Below are 18,454 nucleotides of genomic sequence, written 5' to 3'. Positions count from 1 at the left end.
TCAGTGCCCTATGACTGCTCTACTCAATTGACATGACAACCCTGAGGCTGGAAGGGGAAAATGACCTGAAGTGTAACGTGTGACCCAGCCTTATGGTACATCCTAAAACAAATGCAAAAGAGCTGCAGTAGCACAAAAATCAAGAAGCTAATGAGGTGGGTCTGATCACAATTTGGTTACAATTTGTCTAGCTCCCTTTCTTTGTCCCTTCTCTGTAGAAAGAGGAGCTGGGGCTATGATCAGCAGAGTAGAGAAAAAAAGAGAGGAAAGAGGGAAAAGAGAGGACAACTTGTTTATATGTATACCCAGCCATCCTTGGAAGATTCAGAGACATACAGTCACATTCTTAGCACAGCACTGCCTCGTGGCCCTCTTAGCACCATACTTGTTTCCCATAACCTCCAGTCACTGTCTCGGCTGTTCTCCCCATAATGGGTTATTTTAAATTTGGGGAGTGAAGATGTCCATCCTAATTGTTATGCTCACACTGTTAACTCTACTTTTCTCTCTTCTCCAATAAAGTCTCATGGTAGTACAGAAGAAAAAAAAGATTAATGCCGAGAAATGGAGTAAAATAAATTGGTTGTAAATCAGCATCCTTTTTTATATACACATTAAAATATGTTTGAACAGCATAATGCCTATAAACTGATGAAAATTTCTAAGCCAATAAAACTTGCCTCTTAGTCCTATCAGAAGCAATAGACTTAGTAAGAATAATGAACTTCGCAGAATTATAATTTTAAAAAAAAGTCTTTCAAGTTAGAAAGCGTAGAAGCAATTTCAGCTTGCTATCTTTTTAAAACTTACATCAAAACTGAAATATAGATTAGGAAGCCTGGGAATTTCAGTAAAAGGGAAGCAGACATCATTTTGGGTAAGGAGGGAATTCTGTACAATGATTGCTATTTCTATTTTTAGGGGTTAAGTTGCTAAAGTCATACCAAGACACAATAAACCAAGTTATTCTTAGGACAGTTTTAGTGGAAGATGTGGCATAGTAAACTAAATTCAATATTGGGTTGTTGGTTCCATGAGAATATGCCTCGCTTCTGCTTTTATCAAATGTAATAACTTATCCAGTGTTGGAACAGCATAATTCTTCATTTTTTTGTGTTTTTTTTTTTTTTTTGCACGGGCAGGCACTGGGACTCGAATCCAGGTCTCCGACATGGCAGATGAGAACTCTGCCACTGAGCCACCGTGATCCTCCAAACAGCATAGTTTTAAATATAAAAAATTACCAGGGATATTTTGCAAGGGAATATTTTAAGGATATTCTCTCCTACTCGGGCATTTCTCCTGTCCATCATCCCCAAAGCCCCTTCCAATTCCTTTACATACATAAATACAGAGCTTGTTAAGGCAACTCAATAACTATTAAAATAATTTTATTAATTAGCTTGGACAGTAAGGAAACCTAAGCTTAGTATCAGGTTTACTGCAATTGTGTCGGTCTTGAGCTAAGCATTTGGGGAGTCATTTACAACCCTCTGTATGTATCATCTAGTCCCTTAGGCTCCTCAGAATTTCATCAAACCCTCGGGAGGGCCCAGCTGAAAGTGGCACAGGGATCTTATTCTGAATAGGTTTATTGCCCAGAAAGGATTGTTAAAGTCTGGTGCACCACCTTAGTGACCTCCTAAAGTCACCTTGTCAAAGGGACAAAGGGGAATGAAGGAACCTGTACTTACTTCAAAATTCCCCCTGCCCTGCATGTCCACTTAAAGAGGGATTTCCTACGAGGCTAGTCCTCCAGGCGCTGAGATGCCACAGGCAGTGGCAGTGACCAGGCAGAGCACCTCAGCACCCTCTGGATGGAGCCCCCACAGTACTGTGCGCAAACAAGACCTGAGTGGAGGAATCATCTTCTCATAGGAAAACTGCTAGAACAATCTTGGCTTGCAAACCTAAAGTCACACAGCAGCCTAGTAAATACATTCTGATCAAAGCCAAAGAAATGGATTCAAAAGTGCCCACAACGTGGCTGGTTAAAGATACTACTTTATGCATCGAGAGGATCAATTCAGGAAAGAATTGGCCTCCTCTGATTTCTAATAACACAAGAACAAAACCAACCACAAAATAATCACAGTTTCTTCCAACAGCGAAAAAGGTAACAAATTTATCCAATGAATAAAGATGACTCCTAACTTTCTGTGATTGTGATATATATGCCTTCTAAAGTCTTGCCCTTCTCAAATGCAGCCTGTTCCATTCTCGACGAAATTATTTAGCTTCCCCCATGTTGTCTACCACCTTTGCAAGATGCAAGAGGAACTTACTTTCTCTACAAAATCTCCTCTGATTAAACCCAGCCCAAAAATGGAATTTGTGGCTGTATGATATTTAATTTTCAATCAGTTCTTATGTTCTACATGTGTTGCTTATTTTCTAAGATTGTATTATGTTTCTTTTTTCCAAACTGTAAGCTAAAGAAGATGGAATCTTTGAGTCGTTGTTTCTCTCTCCTTTTAATCCTACAGCAGCATCTGCTACAGTGATCGACCAAAAATGGATGTTCCATAAATGCTACATTTAAATTAAATAAAAGGAGGCATTTTCGATAGCTTCATTCAGATTGACAGGTGGTGTCTTAGTTTGCCAGGCTGCCATGATAAATACCATGCAATGGGTTGACTTAAACAATGAGCACTTATTGTCTCACAGTTTTGAAAGCCAGATGTCCAAAACAAGGCATTGGCAAGGCTATACTTTCTCCCTGAAGTCTATGACATTGTGGTGTTGGGTTGCTGCAATCTTGGGGGTGAAGGAACCTTTGCTTGCATCTCTGCCTGCTGGTGAATTCTCTCTCTCTGGATCTGCTCTTTCAGTTTGCAATGACTTCTGGTTTCTGACTTTCTGTCTGCATTGGGATTTCTTCTCCTAATAAAGCCTCCAGTCATAAGGATTAAGGCTCACCCTTAATTCAGTTGGGCCACATCTAAATTGGATCTTAGAAGATCCTATTCACAAATGAGTCCACACCTCAACTGATAATCCATCCTCAAAGGGTCTTACTTACAAAGGGGTTCACACCTGTAGGAACACAGATTAATATTAAGAACACATCTTCCATGGGGCATGTGAGTCAATCCACCACAGACTGTAACTGGGAGAATCAGGGCTCAGGGGACACTCATCTGCAGATCTGAATACCTCACAGCTGCTGCAGATTGTACAGCCTGTTGTTGGGGTCCCCCAGGCCACCCTCAGGCTCAACCATTTGCTAGCAGGACTCAGGAAACTCAGAAAAGCCACTACTCTCATAGTTATGGTTTATTACCACAAAGGAATACAGATTAGAATCACAAAGGAAAAAGGCACATGGGGCAAGATCCAGGAGCAACCAGGCCTGAGCTTCTAGTTGTCCTCTCCCAGTGGAGTCCCGCAGATGGCACTAAATTCTGTCCCAACAACAATGCGTGATAACAGGCACACAGAATTCCCAGTCAGGTAAGCCCACCCAAGCACTGAGGTCCAGGGTTTTTATTCAGGGCTAGCCAGGTAGGCATGGCTGACTGCCCACGTAGATAACCTTAATCTCCAGCCCCCTCAGAGGTCAAGCTGATACGGCGTGGCCTCAACTCCCCCATAAATCACCGTTATCACTGATTCTGTGGCATGGCCCAAGGCCCTGGGAAAACAGATACTCTGCCAAGGGCTTGGCGGTGCCTTCCCAGGAGCTGGACCAGAGCCTTTCCTCTCTTTGGAAATGTAAAAGGTCATCCCTTTGGCTGCACACAGCACCTCAAAATAGTGAGCAAATTCTTCTTCTATCCCTCCTTATAGATATTCTCAACTTCTCCCTGACAACCCCAACCACATCCAGTAAGTCACTAAAAATGACTGATTCTGACTCCTTCATGGCTATGGAATCTGGAAATTCAGTACAACATATATTTTTTAATTTATTTCAACTTTTTAATTTTGAAATAACTTCAAACTTAGAGGAAAGTGCAAAAATAAAATCAAAACCAATGCAGAGAACCCCAACCCACCCCCCACTTAGATACCCAGTTTTATCAATGGTTAACATTTTTAAAAATATATTTTAAATTAGAAAAATTATAGATTTAAAGAAAAATCATATGAAAAATACAGTATTCCCATTGCCCTCCTATTATTAACACTTTGCATTAGTTTGGTACCTTTCTTACAACTAATGAAAGAACATCATAATTGTAGTATTAACTATGGTCCATAGTTAACATAAAGATATCTTTTTTTTCCAACATGCCACTCTAATATTAACACCTAGCATTAGAAGAGGGATTGCAGGGTCAGATGGTAAGTCTATACTTCGTTTTCTGAGGAACTCCCAAACTGTCTTCCACAGTGGCAGTACCATTTTACATTCCCACCAGCAATGAACAAATGTGCCTATCTCCCCCACATACTCTCCAACATCTGTATTTTCTGTATTTTTTTTAATAGTAGTGATTTCAGTGTGTGTGAAGTGCTATCTCATTGTGGTTTTGATTTGCATTTCTCAAATAGCCAATGATGCTGAACATCATTTCATGTGTTTTTTAGCCATTTAATATAACCTCTTCAGAGAAATTTCTATTCAAGACTTTTGCCCATTTTCCAACACAGTTTTGAATACCTACCATGTCCCAGAGACTCAGGATACCACATCTAGCTTGCGTCATTATAAGTAAATTGACATACTATAAGGTCCTCATGCCTCACATAAGTACTCCAATTTGATCTTCATATTGCTTCCTTCCCCTAACACATGCTCAGATCCTGCCAGCCCCTCATCAACTTTAGAATACCATCTTGCAGCACGAACTCAAGTTAGACTATCTGGGCTCCAACCCTGGAGCTGTTGATTTAAGAGCTGCAGGATCTCTGGGAAATTTCTTCACTCCTCATGCCCTGGCTCTCTAAACTCGACAATAAGGCTAAGAACAGTTTTCTCCTGGTGGGGTGGTTCTAAGGACCTGCAGAAGGTTTTAGGCTAAGTGCTCGCAGACAGTCTGCCCACAGTGATAGCTCAAAGGCTAGCTTTTTTGTCATCAGTATTTCCCACCAGATACCCACCCCTCTGAATGCACTACGTTCCCTCATCTTCCTAGATGGGGCTCTTAAAGCGCCTCACAATCTGAGATATGTTGTCATTTGTCATATCTGGCTGGCTCTCACACCACAGCGAGGCTTCTCGGCAGGCCAAGGCTGTGCTAGTTGTAGTCAGATGATAATGTGAATCAATAAATGCGCCCTCGTGGGGCCACAGTGAGGGGCTGCTGGGCGCTGGGACCCCAGGAACTGGCCTGCTGACAGAGCAGGCACCTTCTCCGACTACACTGAAATGATGTAGTTTCAAAAAATAATAGGATTTTTAAAAGCATAACATACAACACGGTGGGTCCTCATGTAAACTACTGATGATAGCTAATAGCACAAATATAGTAAGATTCTTTCATTGGTTGTAACAAAGATACCACATAAAGGTGAGTACTCTGGACTTCCTGCACGATTTTTCTGTGATTCTACAAGTTCTCAAAAAAAAAAAAAGGTTACATTAAAAATAATAGGGAAAAAATATTTCATAGGATAAAATAGACCTTGAGTAGTTTTAGAAGACGTTGAAAAGTCCTCTTATTCACCAGAGCGTTATCTAAATGCGCAGACACTTAATCCAAAGAAGGCTTTAGCTTGTGACAGTCTTGAATAGAAATGTGGCATGCCTGGTGACGGAATCACACTGAAGAATTGTGGCAGCAGCTCCCCAATAAAGGAAACACAAATGTGACCACAGTAAGCTCTTACATTATTTCTTTAACTTCCCTGATCATAAATATTTTAAAACTTCATGACATGTTGGTACCAGACCTTGCGCATTCATTATTTATTCTTCTTCTTCTTTTTTTTTTTTTTGTATGCTGTATGGGGGAGGGGTCACATTTCATTCTTTTTCCATGTGAGTATCCCCTTCCTACAGCACCATTGGTTGAATTTTTGTTTGGTTGGCTTTGTTTTTCATTTGCTTTTTATTTGTTTGGAAAGTGCATGGACTGGGAATCGAACATTATTTATTATTCTTAGGTAGCTATGCTGATATTTACATGGTTTAGAATAGAATTCGCTATATAAGAGTATAAATTCAGATCTTAAGTGTTATTAAAGTAAACTAGCATTATTCAATATTAACTTTCCCTTTTTTTAAAAAAAGGTTTCACTTCTTTTTATATTCATCTTATATTTGCTCCTACATATGATAATTAAAAATTTATATTTTGATGTGAAGCACTGAAATTTGAAAGATATTACCTGTGCTCATAGGTTCACTTATCTACATATATATATATATATATATATATATATATATATATATATATATATATTTTTTTTTTTTTTTACCCCTTACTGTTATTCTTTGTTTCGGGAAAAAATTCAGTACACATATTCATCATGATTTTATAAAAATATAATAAGGACTTTGACGTTGAAGTATCTATAAATAAGCAAAACACTGTGATACCGTATGACTAATTTTCAAGCTCTAATATCTTCAAACACCTAGCATTAAAGCAAGTAAAACAAAGACAAAATACACAGACGACTGACAGAGAGTTTCTAACTTCGTACCAGTGTATTTTAGAAAGGATTAGCTTCAAGCTGGGATATTTACTTTGGTCTTTAGCAACTGATGTGTACAAGTGGTGAAAGGATACCAGCACGAATATTTGCTTAAGAGGAGGGGAAAAAATGCTCTTTTCTTGGATCATCCAGGTGCCAAGAATGGGGCGTGGGGGGTAATTCTGTCTGTCTGTCTCTCTCCTTTGCCAGTCTGACAGAAACTACGGCACTGGAGATAGATCAGCCCTAGACCTCTGACAAAGATGGGTGAGCTGATTAACAAGAAACAACTGAAGCCAAATCATCCAGCAGAAGCACTCAGCCTCTGCTGACCCAGCAAAACCTTGCAGATGACGAGGGTAATAAAACTTAGAAATCACCAATCGTAAAACTCAACAAAGCACAGGCTTCCGAAATTTGGCAAGTCAGGTTGGCTCGATCAATCTGACATATCTCCTGCTGACAATTTACTTGTGATCCTATATGGTACTAAATATAAATATAGTATCAAGAATTCTGAGAAATAAAAGATGTAAATGTTCCTCTCTCATCACCTGTGTCCTCTTTAATGTTAAACAAGGAGGAGACGGAACCAGAGAGGCTTAAAACAGAGAAGCCTGAAGTTCAAGGGTTGTTGGACATGGCTCTGTCTGCCTGACGACAGCCATGGCCAACAGTAGTCTAGGAATTCTGCCAATTCACACCTGAGGGCTGTGAAGTTTCCAGGATGGAATATTCCTTCTCGGTTTCAAAGTCAAAAGAGGAATACTGGTTGTCAAAATCAGGAGCAGGGACACATTGATAATTCAGGACTTGATAAATGAGGGAAATTGCCAAACATATACAAAAAAGATGAAAAACATCATTTTCTTTGGGACCAATTAACATAAGAGCTACTTTGCATACTCTCAATCAGAAAGTGTCATTGTTGTCAGAGGAAAGGGGACTTTTTTTTTTTAATGAAAGTTAACATGATACTTTCCTGTACTAATGAAACATTCAGAACAACTTCACAGGGAAGAAGGGAAAAAGCACTGTAAGTGCAAATATGATAACAAGGCAAGGCTGGCGGCATAAATATTCATGACGTATTCCATGTGTTTAACCTCTATTCTTGACTTTTTTCTTTTTTGGTTTGTTTTTCTAGTAAGAAAGATGCCAAATGTTATGAGCTTCTACTTCAGAATTCTGGATCACTGTTTGGCCTCACATCACCCTGTTTCGCTTGGCAAGCAGAATTGTCAAAAATGACATTTACCAATGAATTAATCATTCATGGAGAAGGGGAGAGGAACGAAAAGAAAACAGGAAGAACCTTGAAAAGTGATGGGTCTATTAGCTCTGGTGGCACCTCACGTGGGTTCCTCTGTGTTGAAAGCGGCAGACAGAATGGATGGGAGAAGAATCACGGGAAACCCATACCACAATCGTTAGAGGACTGCCAGAAGGGGAAAGAGCCACATGACTTCCGCGGTTCATTTTGTATCTGAGCTTATGCATGGAGACACCAGTGTGAAGACAGGTCAATTGAAGATAACTTCTGTCATGCAAACCACTTTTCACTGCTATTACAGAAAAGCAGATCTACTTATAGAAGAAAAGTTCTATGACATCAATTTTATAACTAAAAAAAGAAATCACATACAAGACGTGTTCCTAAATAACCAGCATATTATTATAGATCAAACCCTATTATTAAATGTTCTGGGGTAGATACTTCTGTCATGTTACCATGCCATAAGTGCTGTGTCATTTCATTTGGATTACCTAGAGCAGATTTTCTTAATGAGTTTTTTTAAATTCTCATCCTCATATTAAATATTTGCTCACATTGTATTACAAGTATTGCATCTTCCCACCAAATTATTTTATCAGTTCAGGACCTGAACTTTGTTAAGTTGACAGGTTAATTCTTTTCCTATTTTTTACCTGAAGAAGTTATAACAAATAGTGATGATATCTAACATGTAGCTGGGCGGGAGGGAGGGGAATAAAAACCATCAGATAAGAAATACCTAAAAGTCACGAGTTGTTCTTATACAGTGGTCGATAGAAGTCACTTCCATGGTATTTATTTAAGGTGAAATAGGGCCTATACATAAGTCAAAAACAAAATGTAGTTTGGATTTCAAAAAGTTCCATAAAATGTTTTTTTTTTCCTCAAAGCTAGAAATATTTATCTAGAAGTAATTTCACTTTTCTACTTTGGATTAATACTCCAAAGTCCCCAAACAGTCTAGTCTCCACAGTGGTTCAAAAGAGCTATTTTTTGATATAGGCAGAAAAATCTACATCAATCTAATTTCCCTTCTAGAAAAATACTGATTAAAGAGAATGGAGGCAGGGATGTGGGGGGAGCCTTCTTTCAACTTTGGGCATTTAGGAATTGTTTTTATTCAACAAGCTGCTAAAGAGCTATTACAAATAAGCAGCGGCACACTTAGTAGAGTAACAGTAAAGCCAGTTAGAGCCAAATAAAATCGTCTTAACTCATTCAAATAACAGCATTCATTTTAGAGCCAAATGAAAAGAAACCAGGACAAAAATGAATTCTTCTCTTTGCATTTCATCAACAAATGGGCAAATATACGCTAAGCCGTAATACAAACAACTCAAGGATAACCCTGGCAAGTTAATAATGTCCCTGGAAGAAAATGTCCAAGGCAGGGAACTGACTTATAGCTAAACATGTACAATGCTGAGAAATCACAATCTTGAAAGAAACAAAAAAACAGCTTTATTTGTGCAGGTGTGTGATTAGAACCCATCAACACGAAGGCCAACCCACACGCGATCGGTGCTACAATTCTAATTACCGTGTCTCAGCTCTGTTTTGACGCTAATTCTCATGAGTAGTCCACAGGCTGAACTACACACAAAAAAAACATAACGCCCTAAGTTTCCCTGTTATTCATCATGCCTTGTTAACATAAAAAAGCCAAGCCGGGGAAGAGGCCAAATTCGGGCAGCTAGTTCATTCTCCACTACGGCTTCTAAAGGTTGGACGATTGTGTACAGGTTCTCAGATCTAGGCTCAGCGAGTCGGGAGTCCAGACAGTGGGTGGAAGACAGAGTCGGCCGTGGGACCTACCTGTCGGTATGTGACAATGCTGGCCCTTCCTCTTCAATAGAGCAAACTGTGGTGGCTGCTTCTCGGCTTCTGCTCGTGTATGTATCCTGCCACAAATAATCTCTCAGTTGTGCCCCTTTACTAGTGAAGTTAACAGACCTTCAGCTGGGGTTAGGAATACAGTTTCCCTTACTAACCAGAGGAAAACTCTGTCGTCCCAATGTCAATGAACTGTCGACCACAGCCCTCTTACTCAAAGTCAAATAGCTTCACTTATGTAAAGAGGATCCCTCCGTTTATTATTTTATGGAAATCATCAGATTTTGGCAAAGACCTAGCTAAAATAGTCTTTTTATATTGACGATCACAATAAAACAACCACCTGTATATCCAACAACGAGGAAAAGGAGAAATTACTTATTGTATTTTCTTATGACAGAATGTTAATAAGCTTTTAAAATCCTCATTTATGTTTGTTTATAACTTTTTTCACATTTATATATAACTTTTTCACTTACTATTTTCACAGGTATATATGTTTCTAACTTTCTGAACTTAACATATTTTGAACAGTCTAACCCCCTTCGAATAAAAAAAGTATTTTTGCAGAAAAAGATGTAGCGTTGAGCAATAATTGTTAGCAACAATTATCTCTACTCGGTGGGATTGTGAAGGCCGTTTTCCTTCTGCTCCCTTATCTGTGTTTTCTAACCTTTTCTACAAAAAATGATAAATCACTCTTAAAGAGTTAGAAAAATAACCAAAAACTGAGTCTAAAAACATCCATCGTGCCCACTCTGCCTTCCTCTCTTCACTACCTTCATTCCACCATCTCACGGTAGGTTTACAAATGTTTATCTCTGAGTCTGTCCTGAAAGACAGAAATCTAAACACACCCGAGAAGATAAATGATGTCTTCTGAACCCTTAATTTGTACATCCCATTGAAATCCCTGCCGCGGTGTTTTCCTTCACTCCTTCATCTCCAGCCCAACAGACGCCGGTGCCATAAATCACTTCTGCCACCGAAGCAGGACCGCGGCGCCTGAGCTTGCCCTGTACGAGCAGGGGACACGTGGTATGGCCTGTGACCAACTTCCCCACATGGCGAGAGCTGATGATTCTTTCATGACTCTTTTCCTGACAATACCCAGAAACTTCTTAAATTTCTGAACATTCTCCAGAGGGCCGGGTCCGCCCCACCTGGTATTCTGTGCTGATGACATTTACCTCCATTTTGACCAAAGTAAAGAGCTTCAGAGTAGAAGGAAAAATGAGAAAACAAGAAAGACGGAAATTTTAAGGAAAGGAAACAAGGAAGAGACACCAGAGAATTCTTTTTTGAACATAATCGAAAATGGTTTATACGTTTTGCACACTTCTCTTACCCTTTGGGGAACGACAACTCTGACAAAACTTTGTGCCGAGGAGATTTAAACAAATTCCACCATTTTGAGAAAATACACGAAAAGCAAATACTTCTGTCTGAAACTGCGACTATTAACAGTAACAGACACACGCGACAATGAATTCACTGACAACTGCATGATTTAAGAACACAGACCCTGATGTTATTTAGTTGTTCGTTTTGTTTTGTTGTTGTTGTTTTGGGGTGCATGGGCTGGAAATAGAACCCAGGTCTCCCACCTGGCAGGTGAGCCTTCTACCACTGAGCCACCCAGACCTGATATTATTTAGATCTGAGATAAAATACCAGTTCTTTCATTATCAGTTGAGACCATGGACAAGTTCTATAATTTCTGTTAAGCCTTTATTTGCTAATTCAGAAAAACAAAGGAAATATTTCAAGGCAGGACTGGCAGACTCTGCTATGTATGGCCAGGTAGAAGTCCCCAGAGACCAGAGGTAGGCTAGCCAGGATCCCCAGTGGCCTGAGACGGAAATAAAGGAAATGCAAAACAGAGGCCAACACTATAATGTACTCTGGTACCCACGACTGAAACTTATAAGGCACAGACCATGTCTTGTACTTCTTTTTTCTCCCATAGCACCTAGGAGCACCGTATGCAAATAAGCCTGCAATAAAAATCTTATTGGACTGATTAATAACGTGGCAATATCCCTTCCAGACACAACAGCGAACTGCAGTAGAATTCAGACTTATAATTGTACTCTTGACCACGAGATGACCCTTCTAGGATTTTGACAACAAGAGAAATATTTGGGTATAGCCCTGTACAATTAACAAAATTGATTCTAACATCAGTTAAAAATTTAACAAGTTCTCACGTTTTTCTTCTTGCCACCTAAAATACTTAAAGTTATTCATTTGTTTTTATACTAAGTTTAACGGTCTCTGAATCAAAATTGGTAAGAAACCATGCTTCTGTGATTTCACATTAAAATGTACTTTCTTCTGTTATTAGAGAAAAGCATGACTCCTTTAACAATTACATTTTAAAGAGGACAACTGAGAATCAAGGTCAACCCTATACTTGAAAACACATATTAAATTTACCTAAGTTTAAATTCTCAGTGAAGAAAAAATTCATCCGAAGTATACAGTATTTTTTTGAAGCATGTGTTGATTTTTTTTTAAAAATTGTGAGACCAGCCAAGAAATGTCTCCCAGAGTGGTAGAGTAGCACACTATCCTAGATTCCTTTTTTCAATTAGTGCTCCTATTTTGTAGACAGTAACAGCATTTAATTTGAAATTTCCTCTTTCTGTGCCAATTACAGTTTGAACTCCTTCCTGTGAAGTCTTAAAGTATACAGCCTTGTGTGACACAAAAAGCACTGTAAAGGCAGCCAAAAGTAAGAAGGGGAAAAAGATGTTTTTCTTTAGTATCAAGCACCTGGCAAGAAAAGAGTATGTTCCTGTAAAGCCTGAAAGGCATTCCTGCCTATCCCCTGAGAATCTCAACGTACTCGTTTTTATTTCCCTTTTGAAAACCGCAAAGTTATATCATGTTTGCTGTGATTTACAGTTTGCCAGACTTCACATTGTTTCTTGTTGTCACTGCTGCTGCTGTTGGTTTCTGCTCACTGATATGTCGGGGCGACAGCAGTGTGACCGAGGGGGTTGCTGGAAGGCTGGCGTGCCTCACCCCCGCCCCCCAGCCCACCCCTGGGACCACTGGCTTTGGGAGGCAGAGTGTGCAGGAATTCATGGAAACCAGGCACAGACCTACTCGGCAACTTCAAACTTCAACACAAAGGGAAACTTCTGAGAAAAGAAGTAATTCCCCCACCACTCTTTCTACCTCCTTTACCATGTGCATATCCACAATGAAAAGTGGCCAGATGAAATCCAGGAAAGGAAGCACAGTTATCAATTGCTTTAAAAAAAAAAAAAGGTGAGGGGATAGGGGGATGTGACAACAAAAGAACAAGGAACAAGAGACAGATGAAAAAAAATAGGTACATTGGGCTTCGTCAAAATTCAAAACTTTTGTGCTGCAAGCAACACTACAAAAAAAATGAAAACTTAACCCACGGAAAGGGATAAAATATTTGCAAAACATGTATCTGATAATGTATTTGTATGCAGAGTATATAAAGAACTTTTATGACTCAATAATAAACAGATAAATAACCCAACTAAAAAAATGGGCAAAGTATTTGAACAGACATTTTTCTAATGGAAGCTACACTAATGACCAATAAACTCAAAAATATGCCCAACATCATTAACCATAAGGAAAATGCAAAGCAAAGCCATAAGTAGATAACACTCCACACTAACAAGGATGGCTATGATTCTTTTTAAAGAGGAAAATAATGAGGGTTCAGGAGGACGTGGAGAAATAGGTCCTCAGACATGCTGGTGGGAATGTAAAATGGAGCAGCTGATTGGGAAACCAGTCTCGCAACTCCTCAAAAGGTTACATCAACACAGAGTTACCAGATTCCCCAGCATTTCCACTCTTAGGTAGAACCAAGAGAAACAAAAATGTATCTCCACATAAAAGCCTGTCCTCAAGTTCTTACTGCAGCATTATTCTTAACAGCCAAAAGATGGAAACAACCCAAATGTCCATCAACTAAGGAATGAATAAATTAAATGTGGTATATCCAATACAACAGAATATTATCCAGCAATAAAAGGGAAGAAAGTATTGATACATGCTCCAACAGGGATGACCCTTGAAAATATGATGAATCAAAGAAGCCAGTCAGAAAAGACTACATATTCTACGATCCCATTTAAATGAAATGCCCAGAGTAGGCAAATCCATAGAGACAGAAAGTAGATGGGTTGTTGTTTAGTACTGGGGAGGAAAGGCGGGTATGGGGTGGGGTAGTGGGAGACAGGAGGGGATGGGGATTGACAGCTGATGACTTTGGAGCTCCTTACAGGGGTGATAAAAATGTTCTCAAGTTGATTGTGGTGATGGCCGCACAATCCTGGGAACATATTAAGCAGCACTGAATTGTAGACTTTAAATGGTTGAACTGGATGGTATGTGAATTATATCTCATTCAAGTTGTTTAATGAATGAAACAAGAAGACCATCATAAAAGCAGGAAGCATGGAATTTCATTTCCAGATGCTGTAGGCGCTATCCACGCACCCATGTCCCTCTTAGCTGCACCACATTGCCTCACTAAAAGGTAAAACACGGAGTTCTCATTTGTCATTCCAAACACATTTGAGTTAGTTCCTCAGCTCCATGGCCCTTGAACATCCTACAACCACAGGCATAAAACCGCTACTCCTCTCCACCATGGAGGCCCAACCATCCTTGGCCTTTGGTGGCATGTCCCAAATTTTAAAAAGGAAGCAGGACAGAAGAATAAAATGATAGAGAACTATCATTATGTACAGACAGACAGTGCAGGGTTCTGGGAAGGGATGTGTATTGTGGAAGAAATGAGAATAGATTATTGGGTCTCATGTAAGAACGAGTGGGGGCCGGGGGAAGTGGTTGGTAGGGGTAAGAGATCTGGAGAGATACGTGTGGCTACTTAGGATGCTCAGCTGAGAATATGAACATAGGAAGTGACTTGTGAGGTCTGGGGTAGAGAGGAGTGAGAGGATATCCCTAGGACCTCCTGGTAAGGTGGAACTGGCAGGGTTGTCTTGCCAAGGTGACAACCAGTTATTCTGAGCAGACCATGTTAGAACTCACAAAAGTATCCATGGAGTACTATGTAGTTGGGAATTTACAACTGATAACTGGCTTCAGGTACATATCTAAGGGAACAATGCATAAACAGTATATGATCACAAAATATCAAAGCCGTCATATGTATTAATTACATTATTAATTACATGCTATCCCTGGACCGTTTAATCATGGGCCAGGCATGTGCTTTGCAAGCACAGCACTTTCAGCCTTGGAAAACTCTCCTCTGACCTTCCAGATAGTTACCACAGAATTGGGATGGTGCCACTCATCTTTCTTGTAGTTTATTTCCTTTATCATTCTGCCTGATTTTCAGGTCTCTATTAGAAATAGACCTCCATGGAGTCAATCATCAATGGAATGTGCCAACTTCTTCTGCCCGGGAAATCCCACCCAGACTTCGTGAAAAAAAGACGACGACTTCTGGTTAGACCTTAACACAAAAAGTGGTACAGCTCAGCCCCAAAACAAAGCTGCTTGCTGACTGAAAAGAAACGCCCACTGAACTTCAGAAAAAAATGCCTAAAAGGCCCTCAAGTCTTGGAAATCGAGCCCAGACATCCAGCAATCAAGCAGACAGAGCCCTATAACATTCCCACACCACTGGAGGCACGTCCAATTTCTCTTCCGTTGTGACTATGACTGTCTCAGGAGGGAATAAACAAAACACTGCTAACCACCTCTACAAAAACCTGAGACTTGACCACGTGAAATTTGCTATTTTTGTTTTGTCTTTTCTGGGATGCAGAATGTGAAGCCTAGAATGCCCACGCGGTGATTTCTTTTACGTGGACACAGAAGACAGACATGTCAGAAGAACCAGGCGCAGCCCACGGGTGCCTACCTACAACATATCACAGCTTTGCAGGAGAGGGCCAGGTCTAGGAAGCTCCTCCTCACTTCAAAGGAAAGCGCATACTTGAGCGTGTGGCCATCAATGATGAGGGCCACGTCGTTCTCCTTGCCCAGCAATCCTCCTAGGTCAGTGCAGTGCTGGGTAATGGCTGCCCTCGTGGCCTGAAACGAGAGGAGAAAACCACATGTGTGTGTGTGTTAGATATCAAGACCACGGCAGCCATCAAAAGCAAGCACCCTGAAATGGGAGCAGGCCTGTTCTAATACAAAATGCACAGACACTGTTCAACTTGGCCCTCATATATGTCAAAATTCACTAAGAATGCCTTCTGAGTCTGTTTTATGGGTGAAAACATCAACACATTGGGATCCATTTGATATGTGCGATCAATCATTTGATTGGGGTTCCAAGGCTGGTCTAAAGCATCCAAGCCTTTCATTGTTGGGGCTCCAAGGGCCAGCTCTTTCTCCACTTTTTTATACTGCATACACATCTTTCTTGGTGACATCAGAAGAGGAAATTCCATATAAACATATGTGCTTCTGGAAACAGATAACATTGCTAGAACTTAAGTGGCAGACACTCATGTTTCTCAGTTTGTACAAGATAATCTTCAAAGCATCCACAAGATATTAGGTGATATAAAAAAAGCTCAAAAGGTTAATTTCTGCTTTTTGATGAGATCTTCAAATTAAAGCATACTTTCTATGTGCCATCAGGTTAAGAAGCAAATTGTTCATTTTCATGTATTACAGAAAATACCTAATCATATAAAATGACCAATACTTACCAAAGCATTGCTACCCGAATGAATAAATGTCTTGGGATGGATGCCTTGGCTGTCTATTATCGGGTGGAATTAAATCATAGAACCATTCTTAAAAACATTTTTTTTAATTATGTTCTGATCTACACAGTGAATCTATGACTGACTGGCTAGGATAGCTGGCTCAATATGAGAAAGCAATTTTTGGCTCATTAAGGAAAAAATCTGGTTTAAGTTAAGGAGTGCAGCACAAAAGTCTGCTAAAATTATTCTGTCTAGATAAGTCTCCCTTGGTTATTAAGTTACATTTGCATGTAATTTATCACATGATCATACGATAGCATAAATTGTAGTCTTAAAGAAACAAATATGTTTAATGAACAGGAATCCTCCTACTTCTAGTTAAATTAAGAATGAGCTACCGTTGCAAAGTCAGAAATGTGTGCTACTTACCGGCTTACTATTCCATTTTTCATTCTCAACATGAAACTTCTGAGACTATCAGGAAGGTACACTTAAGGCATGACTGTGGTCTCCACATGGCCTGGCCTCTAGCTGCACTTTCCACTTACCTATGTGACCTTGAGAAAGATACCTAACCTCTTGAAACCTCCATTCTTTCATGTGTGAAATGGGGCCATGAATAAGTGCTTCACAGGACTTCAATACTTACTGTATAGGACTTTAAGACTCTGGTGAGGACAAATGAACTAATCAAGGCCAACAGCTTAGCACTGGGATTGGCACAAGGCCACAGTATGTGCACATGCACACACACACGAAGCCCAGCTTCATCCTAACACTTATTCATTACGAACTTCCCATATTAAGGAAAATGCACATTTCAGATACCTCAGTGAATAAATGCCATCATTCACAATGCCTTCTTTGTCAATGCAGTAATAAGCTAATTTGGTAGAATAATGCTTAAAGAACAAAATGTCAAAGCTGATTTTTATTAAATTTAAAACCAGAAGAAACTTCATACATTTTGCTCTTAATTGGTTGTGTCATTCTGAGCGTCTATCAATCACATTGAAAACACCCATGTTTCCTTTTCCTATGAAACCACAAGGGGGGCTAGGGAGAAGACAATCTTCTTCTTTGAGCATTTCTTCAAATTAGGGAAATCCCAGCTTGGCAGCCTAAGGGTACTGCTCAGGGAACTCTGACAAGCCTGGGCAATTCTGGAGGCATGCCTGCAGAGGTAGGTTGCATGAAGGATGGAAAAACCTCCTGAGCAATCTTCCCCCTAAGGGATGATTCAAGGGGTGCCAATTGGGTGCAAGGACATGTCTTGATGTTGTAGCTGAGGGACAGTAATGTGTGGTTCAGTGTCTTTCTCTCTTAGTGGCCTCCCCCACAGACTTGTGCCAGATTGAAGGAGAAAAGGATTTAGGAGTGAAAAAGTCTGGAGGTGTACAGACAATTACTGTGGCCTTTCTATAAACAGAACACAGTGAGGGGGTGGATAGAGATAGCAATATCCTGAAGTGTGCCTTCTCCACTTGGGGCTGTTTCTGGAGTGTGCACGAGGGCAGACTGGGCATGGATGCTGCTCCTTCATTGGCTGGAGGAAACTCAGAGAGGCCCTAGGGACAGGCAGTTAATCCCACATTGGGGCCATTGCTTGGAGCATAAACACGAACAGTCTCACAAGAGGAAGCCTGAGCACTGGGTGGTTGAGTGGCAGAAATGCGGGACCTGGGAAAACTAAGTCCCTGAGGCATGCACATTCACCCCATGACTACCCCCAAAAGTGCAAAACCTGAAAGGGAGCTGGTGCTGGAAGAGCTGCAGGAGGAGCAAGTAATGCATATGGCGGCCCTTCCTGAAACTCTCTTACAGTCCCATAGACCACCTGGCCAGGGGGAACCCAGTTGATAGCAGTTCAAAACAATATTGATTTGAATCATGAGAGACAAGTGCTGGAACCCCACCAGGGATGCAGCTCATTTCTCAGCATCAGGGACCCCAAGATGGAAAGACATGGTTTACAGCCATGCCACGAGATGGGTGAATGCAAATTAGCAGTGAAGACCCTCATCGGTGCTCAGTAAGTGCGTCCTCTTATTTTGACTGT

The 18,454-nt window shown here is 40.3% G+C and overlaps 1 protein-coding gene across 11 annotated transcripts in view; it reads right to left on the bottom strand.

Moving 5' to 3' along the window:
- Nucleotides 1-18,454, bottom strand: part of ATP8A2 (ATPase phospholipid transporting 8A2) — a 656,957-nt gene that overhangs the window by 293,790 nt on the left and 344,713 nt on the right. For all 11 annotated transcript variants that reach the window (XM_077158861.1, XM_077158866.1, XM_077158869.1 and 8 more), the window contains one exon: nt 15,594-15,766. In XM_077158861.1, coding sequence (XP_077014976.1) covers nt 15,594-15,766 — 173 coding nt within the window. The remainder of the gene's footprint in view (nt 1-15,593; nt 15,767-18,454) is intronic.

The sequence above is a fragment of the Tamandua tetradactyla genome, chromosome 4 (assembly GCF_023851605.1).
Source record: "Tamandua tetradactyla isolate mTamTet1 chromosome 4, mTamTet1.pri, whole genome shotgun sequence".
Taxonomy (NCBI): domain Eukaryota; kingdom Metazoa; phylum Chordata; class Mammalia; order Pilosa; family Myrmecophagidae; genus Tamandua; species Tamandua tetradactyla.
Note: the sequence above shows the minus strand (reverse complement) of the source record. Positions and strands in the feature narration are given on the sequence as shown.